Genomic DNA, 9,546 nt, shown 5'->3' with positions numbered 1-9,546 from the left:
GCTAAGTCCTACAGTGGAGGGTCTTACGTGGACAAATCATATATGGACAAGTCATATATGGATAAGTCTTACGCTGACCAGTCGTACCTGGGCACCGTTTACACGGGCTATGATGACGAGGAGGCAAAGAAACAAGCCTTGGAGGAGCAGATTAAGACTGAGAAGAAGAAGAGAAGGGACGCAATGCACTGTGAGGTGGTGGCGCTGGTCATAGGTTTCCTCGGACTGATCGGGGTTGCCGCGGTCACGGGCCTGCCTATGTGGAAGGTGACGGCCTTTATCGAAGAGAACATCATTGTCATGGAGACACGTTGGGAAGGCCTGTGGATGAACTGTTTCAGACAAGCCAACATCAGGATGCAGTGTAAGGTGTACGACTCTCTGTTGTTCTTGCCTCCAGAGCTGCAGGCCTCCAGGGGCCTCATGTGTGCCTCCGTCGCCTTGAGTACCTTTGCCTGCGTGGTGTCGGCCGTCGGGATGCGTTGCACCAAGCTGGTCGACTCCCGTCCACGCACCAAACACATCGTCATGGTCAGCGGAGGTTGTCTCTACCTTATGGGCTGCATTACCACCCTCATCCCTGTCTCCTGGACCGGGCACGTCATCATCCAGGATTTCTATAACCCTTTGTTGATCGACGCCCAGCGTAGGGAACTAGGAGAAGCTCTCTACATTGGCTGGTGCACGTCGGCGCTTCTCTTCACGGCCGGGGTGATCCTGCTGTGTCGCCATGCTCCGCGGACGCAGGAGACGGAAGATCTCAGCCAAGTCACGTACCGGGCGGGTTCGGCGCCGGCGTACAACTACTACAAACCCGAATACGCTTATCAACCAGCCTACAGCTACCAACCAGCCTACAGCTACCAGCCGGCCTACACCCCTATGCCGCCACCAGGATCTGTGATATACAGCCCTCGAGGATACTAAAGAAAAACCATGTTCAAGCTTTACAGACAGTGACTGCTGTATGCCTCTCTCTACATTCATGATTGAATTTCTTGGGAGTGGCCTCAAAAATCTGAAAACGGACTGAAAATAAGGTTTATGAAAGAGTTATTGCTGTGAACCATCTGTACATACATTTAACGCGACGGTCAAAAACGCTGGAAATTCCCCGGCTGTAGGAATTTTTTTTCTGTGTTTCATTAAATTATGTATCTACTGATTATCATAGAAATCATTTAGCGCTGAATAGTATGTGTATTTCTCAGCTCTAATTTTTTATTACAGATCAATATCTTTGTTGTTATTTTTGGAATATATGAGGACTTTTTGTTTTCAGATTAACTTTGCACATAAATGACAGGGGGAAATACCCTCCAAGATTGTTTAAAAATGTGGTTTATGTAGGTATTAGATTAAACAGTGAAAGCTACAAGACAGACACATTTGTATATGATTATTCATCTCTTGAAACAAACCTGTACAATACTCATTGTCTTAATGTCAGCAAAGGGACGAAAACATCAATGGATTGTGTGTATGCTGATTAATTTGTTGGCTTTGTCATTCTTTTTTTTTTTTTTTACTTTTGATTACATACTTATTTTTAAAGCACTGGTCCAAGTTAAGGCGAAAAGAAATACAATAAAAAAAAGAAGAAGACAGTGAACACTGGATTTGTTTCCAAGTCAATGTTTGCGCAGATGACATGACTAAACTTACTGGAAGCAAAAGAATTTTCTTGTAGATGTGGTTGCGCTGCATAGTTAACTAGCCAGTGGAAAAAGGCAGGTGATACTTGTGAAACCTGCTCCTATATTCTCCTGATGTGTTTTTTTTTAAAAGGGAGGAAGTTCTCTTTGTCTCTAGTGTTGGCTGTGGAAATGTACCTGAAGTTGCTGAACCTGTAGCCACACCTTTTATGCAAATGTGCAAACACACAGTAGATCAGTCTCTGGAGGTTAGAGAGACGACAAAAGTTATGAGAGCCTTAAACAACACACACACACACACACATGCACGCGCACACACACACACACACACACACACACACACACACACACACACACACACACACATACACACACGCACACACACATGCACACACACACGCACACACACACACACATACACACACGCACACACACACACACACACACACACACACACACACACACACACACAACAATGTACACTTATGTCACTCTGGTTTTAATAAAATGTAAAATATTTTTAAGTGTACTGTGGCATTCATAATCAACCGTGTTTTATTTTAATAGACATTCTGAAACAAAGCTTACAGTTTCAGAACTATTTTGTGGAGAATATGCATTTAGAGGTTCTGGATTTGATTATATCCCAGTCACATTACTTGTTTAAGCTTACTTCAGTCATGTCCTATTGATTTCACTTCACATAAAGCATATGACCCTTCCTCCCCCAATATACCATTAATCTTGTATGATATAGAACCAGCATAGCCAGCATCTATTCTAGTTTCAAGGCAAGGCAAGGCAAGGCAAGGCAAGGCAAGTGTATTAATATAGCATATTTCATACACAAAGGGAATTCAAGGTGCTTTACACAGATTGGAGCAGAAAGAGAATAATTGAGGAAATACAAATTTTAAAAGATACAAAGTGCAGTCATTTAAGAGAAAATAAGAGAGGTAAAAGCATAAATTAAAATAAATAGAACTTCAACATAAGAACTTGAAAAACAATAAAGAATAAAGCACTAGAAGGGTACACTACAGTAGCTTCATTGATCTGACCAAGACACAGGTGAACAGATATATTTTCAGTCAATTTTTGGAATGGTCACCTTATGTGAACATCTCGAAGCTTCGGCAGTGCTAAAATATAGAATTTAAGAGATACAAAGCGACATCGTTTAAGAAAAAATAAAAGGAGTGGAAACAAATATTAAGATAAATAGAAAATTGAGACATAAGAACTGAGAAAGAAAGAAATAAACAGCGAATAAAGTGCCAGTCGGGTACAAAGTACAGTGGCTTAATTGAGCTGAAAAGGCACGGGCAAAACCTATATGTTTAAAGTCAGTTTTTTTGGAAACGGTTATAGTCTGTGTGCATCTCCAAGCTCTGACGGTAAAGTGTGATTGTTTAAGAAAGAATAAAAGGAGTAAAAACAAAAATGAATAGAAATAGAAATGAAGACATAAGAACTGAGAAATAAAGAAAGAAAGACTAAAGTGCTAGTGGGGTACAGTACAGTAGCTTCACTGGTCTAAAAGGGGGACGGGGACAGATATTTGACAGATATCTGTTTTTGAAAATGGTGACAGTCTGCACACATGTCACGGCTTCAGGAAATTTAGTCCAACTGACCACAGCGTAGTGGCTGAGAGCTGCCTCACCATGTTTGGTTCTGGTTCTAGGGACTGTTAACAGGTCAGACTCTGACTGACCTGAGGTGTCTAGCAGGCCTGTATTTTTCCAGCATTTCGGTGAAGTAAGTGGGACCTAGCCCGTTTCATGATTTGTATACAAGTATCAGTATTTCAAACAGATATTAAAACGTTCCTGTTATCCTGTTATCATCGTATCAACATCAAACATTATTTTCCCTCAGGCCATAGTACTCCTGTGTATGTATCTGTCATTCTACTGCACCACTGGGCCAGAGCTTCCTTTTACAACAGGATCTGTGAGAAGAAAACTGGTGAATAAACAATGCTCTGTCTTACTAAGCCTCTGGTGACTGGTCCACAAAAAAGTCCCCAGGGATACAATTTCATAGCAACCAATCACTAATCCCTCCCATTCCATTCTGAAGTTCCAGGTAGAGGGAGGTAGCAGAGCAGGTGCAGCTCTTGTTCCAGTGGGATGCAAATAGCTCTCTCCACACGGAAGTCGCCGTGAATTTTTGGTCTCTTACCGATATTGTGTTTACTTACTCCGCCACATCGGACGACTTCAGGTTTTGAGGAACATGGCAAATGCTGCCTTGGAAATCGCTGGCCTCTGTCTCACCCTTATTGGCCTCATTGGCGCTTCGGCCAGTACCGGAATGCCTATGTGGCGCGTCACGGCCTTCATCGGCGAAAACATCATCGTCATGGAGACTCGTTACGAAGGCCTGTGGATGAACTGCTTCAGGCAGGCCGACATCCGAATGCAATGCAAGGTGTACGACTCCTTGCTGGCTTTGCCTCCAGACTTGCAGGCTGCTAGAGGGCTCATGTGCTGCTCTTTGGCTCTGGCAGGCATAGGTTTGCTGATCTCCATCGTTGGGATGCAGTGTACCGCCTGCATTCAGGACAACGACAGGGCCAAACGCCTGGTTCTCATCATTGCCGGGAGCCTGATCATCATGGGTTGTATCTGCTGCATCATCCCCGTCTCCTGGACGGGCCACGTTATCATCCGGGACTTCTACAACCCCCTGCTGATCGACGCCCAGCGTAGGGAGCTTGGAGAAGCCCTGTACATCGGGTGGGTGTCTTCAGCCTTTCTGTTCGCCGGCGGGTGCATATTCATCTGTTGCAACGTGTCACAAGACAAGGGACCCGACATGTACACATATGCCAGAAACACCCCCTATGTTGCCTACAAACCACAGCCACTGCAGCCAGTGCAGCCTCTGCCGCCCCAACCGCGGTCGGTATATCAGCCTTCGGTCTACAGCTACCCATCCAGACAGGCATCCATACAATTCTCCAGACAGCCCTCCGCTCGCAGTGCGGTTGCTTACCTCTGAGGGATTTGGTCCAGTGATGAAAACCACCAAGTGAGTCTGTTTATTGATGGAATGTGTGACTGTGACTGAATGGCATCGCAAGTCAAATCTATTTTTGTCTTTTTTTCTTTTCTTTTTTTTGGCATCATAGTAGAAAACAAATCTGTTTTGCCATGTCTTCTTTTGATATGATTGTTGTTTATACATTTCATTGTTGTGTGTCAATCGTGGACATAGCTTGGACACAAACCCACTTGAGTGGTCCGATATTTGTGGTCCTGGCTGAGCTGAAAACCCATGAACTGAATTTATTGCATGGTTTGGTTAAGATTCTTTGTGGCTGAAACAGAATGTTTTAAACACATTTTGAAAACTGTAAAGATTAATATTCCCCATTATGCAGTAGTTGTTTGGAATAGTCAATGAAGTCTATAAGATATAAATATATGTAAAATATAAATGTCTGTATTATAGATTTTTTTATTACTAATACAGCTTCTTTTTTTTTTTTAGCTTGAAACACTGTAGCTTATTGCATCTGTGCTGTCATAGATTATGTAAAAATTGATACCATATGAAAACTGACAATGTATTCTGTATGCTGAAACTGTATCAACAGTTTCATTAAACTATTACCTGTTTTTTAAACTTCTATTCTTTTTGAACTTTCAACCAATCAGAACACACATTCGAAAATGGGTGGGTTTTATTGCCGTTGTCATCGGCTTTGTTTACAGGAGTGCCTTGGTGATCTCGATGCCTGTGGCGGTGTTGTGAGAAGCCTTGAAACATAAGATAGCCTAGAGGGCGTTTTTTTTTTTTTTTTTTTTTGTACCAAGTGGGTCCACACCCTTGTCTATACAGCAAAGACATTATGTGGTGTTAAAATGAAACCAGGTAGCAAACAAAAGTCTAGCTGGAGGTCGGGCACTGCTCTCCACGACATCTCTACCGACTAAATCGTAAAACGGAGACAGGCTAGTTTAAACAGTAACAAGAGTGTAACAACAGTGCTTTAAGCCCTTGTTGTTTTTACTGCAGTAATAGATTTCAGTCTGAGCTAATTCCTTGTAAAAAGGTCAGGCCAAACACGTCAAAAAGAGCTCCTACGTTCCAAATTTGCATGTTCTTCTGATAACCAATGAGACAGATGCTGTTGGAAAGCTGAAAACACTTCAGCATTTGTTTAACTACGAGACTAAACATGAGGCACTGGGTCAACTGTTGTAAATGATAAATGAATTTGATACCTCTCCAATAAGCACTTACTTTGAATTTAACGACCACAATAAAAAAAAAATCTTGAGAACAGTCGATAACAGTCTGGCCAATCTATTTTTTGATTTAAAATGAATGGTGAATAAACATATTAACACCTTGTACTACAAGTCCATTATTCAGTGAAAGCTGAGTGTTCGTGTTTACATTTGTTCCTGTTTGAAAGGCCTATTCACAGGTTGCCAGAATACATGTGTCAACTAATAACATGCACTGTTGTTCTTGGTGGCTCACCTAACAAACACAACAAAGTTTTTTCATGGAGTCACTGTTTAAAGTAGTGTATCGCCATCTGACCTGTCCTCTAAATGAACAGTATTTTTCTAAATTTAGACTGATCAAAATACAACAAATACTCTCTTCAGACGCAGCTCAGATCATGACAGTGCATTCTGAGAACTCAGACGAACAAGGAGACACTCATCCGTGCTGTCGGTGCCTCAGAACAGAAACCCATTCCCTCTCTCTAGTGGTCAGTGGTGGTACTACACCGACGTTCAAGAATATGAAAAAATCTTTATCATCCATTAAGCGGTAAAGAAACAACAACAACAAGTGGTGTATAATTAAACAATCAGCTGCTAATAGCAGTTAAGCAAATCGTTGGAGAGTGTTCATGCAGAGCGATGGTGTAACTGAAGGAGGAGATACACAGAGCCCGCATGGCCAGGGGAACGGTAAACACAACATCAGCACAATGCTTATTACACCCTTATCCTGATACACCAAACAGAGCTCAAATAGTTTCCCATAACAGAGAGAGAGAGAGACAGACAGAGAAAGGACACATATAGTTTCTCACTACTACCTAGAACAGATGTGGAACATTTGCTGGTGGTCCAGATAAACCGTTCATTTGGGACACCAATAAACCACATCAAGTTTGGGACTACTGCTGAGTCGTCTTAAATTCACGGAATCTCTGTTCTTAGAATTGTATCTACAGACTGCCTGAGGGGTTCAAAATAATTTATGACATTGAAGTGATTTCAGCGAGTCAGCGACCTAATTTCACAAAACTCTTCTTTTTCTCAAGATATTTTGACTCGATTTTTGGGAAACATTTTTGTGTCATTTGGACTTTGAGATACCGAGACATGGTTCAGGCACCGTCAGAGCTCCTTGCCCTCGTCCTGGGTTTTATCGGGCTGGTCGGAACCGCGGCGACAACGGGGCTTCCCATGTGGAAGGTGACAGCCTTCATTGGAGAAAACATCATTGTCATGGAGACACGCTGGGAAGGCCTGTGGATGAACTGTTTTAGACAAGCCAACATCAGGATGCAGTGTAAGGTGTACGACTCTCTGTTGTTCTTGCCTCCAGAGCTGCAGGCTGCCAGAGGGCTCATGTGCTCTGCCGTGGCTCTTTCTGCGCTGGGGCTGATAGTGTCTGTCGCCGGGCTTCGTAGTGTTTCCTGTATGAAAGAACACGTGCGCATTAAAAGCCTCATTCTCATGGTTGCTGGAGCAATGCAGATCCTGGCCTCAGTTTGTGTCTACATCCCAGTTTCCTGGACTGGTCACGCGATCATCCGAGATTTCTACAACCCACTGCTCATAGATGCTCAACGCAGGGAACTGGGAGAAGCTCTATACATTGGCTGGGTGACGGGCGCCTTTCTATTTGCCTCGGGGCTAGTGTTTATTTGCTGTCGCATGCGGTCAGAATCAGGATCGTTTGATGTGTACCAAGCTGGATTTGGAGCCAACAAACCCACCCTAACCGGGTTCAATCCTCTCTCCAGCACCTTGAGTTCAATGACCCAGCAGCCTCTTTTGCATAGGAGCAGTCTCTCCAGTCACCAGCGAGCTCCATCTGTTTATAGTGCTGCTCCTGGATCTACTGTCCTTCAACCAGCATTGTATAATGGTGCTGCGCTACAGAGCATGCCATTAGTGTACAATGGCAACCCCATGGTACAGCAGCCTGCCTCTCCTAGCCCTAACATGGTGGGAGCCTTGTCTATTCCTGGGGATCCCATATATCACAGTCAGCAGTCTATGCCACTCAGCAGCCAACTCTCTGCTCCTTACAGCTTATACAGCGCAAACTCCAGCTTCCATCCAGTACCACAAAACCCTGTCTTCATAGGCTACAATTATTCTAGAGTGGCACCACATAGCGCTCATTCAAGCAGCCCCGGTATGTACATATGAGAAGACCTTCACAAAGAGCGAAGTGAAAAAAAAAAGAAAAAGAAAAAGAAAACCAACACTTGGTGCATTGATGCCTGGACATAATTTTTGCGTATGTATATCCTAAGTAATATGTTTATGTATGTATACTCTCCGTAAACAGAGAATAGTTATTTATTTTCGTCGGGTTTTTTTAAAGGCACATTTATATTTATTTTTTTTTTGTGTAGGATCTTATATGTTGGATATATATATAGTGTCAGACTGTTGTTCTAGTTGAGCTGACCTTGTAAACATCTGATGACATAGGTGTGTTTGTTTTCATATTACATGCTGACTCACTTAGCCACAGTCTGAAAGATGAATAATGTTGAGAACAACGTTTCAGTTGAGTCCTCCGCAGTGCCATTTGGACTCTTAGGGAGAAAAATCATATTTCACCTCTGAGGAATCATTATAATTGTGGGTAAAAAATAGGGCGAGATCTCCCTGTAAATAATAATAAAAAAGTAATAAAGGACATCCTATAACCAGACTGTTATTAACACTTTGGTCAGTGTCTACTTTAACAGCCCCTTGTATTTATATATGTGTGTGTGTGTGTGTGTGTGTGTGTGTGTCGGGGTGGGGTAGGGGGCATAAAGTTCTCAAATCCAGTACTGGGAATTCACTGTTGATTCATGTCCAGCTCTTACAAATTCACACATTCCGTCAGCATTCTCTCATTAATAAAAACAACAACAACAACAACAACAATAACAACAACAACAGCAAAAATGGACGTGTCAGCCATATATTTGACCAACAGGTGGCAGCAGATTCTACTTTATCATGCCGTCAAAACTAGTCATTGGGATTCCATTAAAGGTATTTGATAGAGAGCATTACTCCTCTTTCATTAAGTGATAATTATCTACACAAATCTTAGCCTGCTGTATGATTCTTCCAATATTGTTTAAATATGAAAATGACATCACGTAAACCTAGAGTAAGATTAACTACATTTGTTTATATTACCCTCACCTATAAAGGTTTATATAACCTAAGTGTAATTTATGCTTAATAAGCAGATTCATGACCCTATGAGCGCACTTTCACATCTTTGTCTTTCAACCAGTGTGTAGTTAGCATATGCGCCTTAAACTCAATCTCATGGACTTTTATCCATGACATATGGGCACCTCTTTGTGTGTAAAATGTAACCTCACAGAGAACTCAGCAATCCCTACAACGCAGATATGAGGAACCCATACCGTGCGATTGGTGGGGCAACTCTTGACATGCACTGAAACTGTCCGTGTCTCGTGCTCCTGTATCAACACGGGACAAAGCAGAACCTATATAAAGACAGACATGGTGCGTAAAAGTTGGCCGATTTTAGTGATTCATTTAACAAATGGCTTTCGTGTAAAATGGGTATCAAAGCCAGCCTTCGTTAACCGAGAATATGCATCGACCACCATGTTGCTAGCGAATATCCATTTTCCTGA

At 42.5% G+C, this 9,546-nt stretch overlaps 3 protein-coding genes across 3 annotated transcripts in view; all 3 read left to right on the top strand.

The window, feature by feature from the left end:
- Nucleotides 1–927, top strand: part of LOC115815035 (claudin-8-like) — a 930-nt gene extending 3 nt beyond the window's left edge. The window contains exon 1 of the mRNA XM_030778005.1: nucleotides 1–927. This exon is cut by the window's left edge and continues 3 nt beyond it. Within this exon, the coding sequence (XP_030633865.1) occupies nucleotides 1–927 (927 nt within the window).
- A 2,969-nt stretch (nucleotides 928–3,896) lies between these two features.
- On the top strand, nucleotides 3,897–4,664 carry LOC115814511 (claudin-4-like). The gene has a single exon (XM_030777385.1). It carries the CDS (start codon nucleotides 3,897–3,899, stop codon nucleotides 4,662–4,664), a length of 768 nt encoding a protein of 255 aa, XP_030633245.1.
- A 2,354-nt stretch (nucleotides 4,665–7,018) lies between these two features.
- LOC115815034 (claudin-8-like) lies at nucleotides 7,019–8,077 on the top strand. The gene has a single exon (XM_030778004.1). The coding sequence runs from the start codon at nucleotides 7,019–7,021 to the stop codon at nucleotides 8,075–8,077; it is 1,059 nt and encodes a 352-aa protein (XP_030633864.1).
- The last annotated feature ends 1,469 nt before the right edge of the window (nucleotides 8,078–9,546 follow it).

This window comes from Chanos chanos, chromosome 6, assembly GCF_902362185.1.
Source record: "Chanos chanos chromosome 6, fChaCha1.1, whole genome shotgun sequence".
NCBI classification, from domain to species: domain Eukaryota; kingdom Metazoa; phylum Chordata; class Actinopteri; order Gonorynchiformes; family Chanidae; genus Chanos; species Chanos chanos.
Note: the sequence above shows the minus strand (reverse complement) of the source record. Positions and strands in the feature narration are given on the sequence as shown.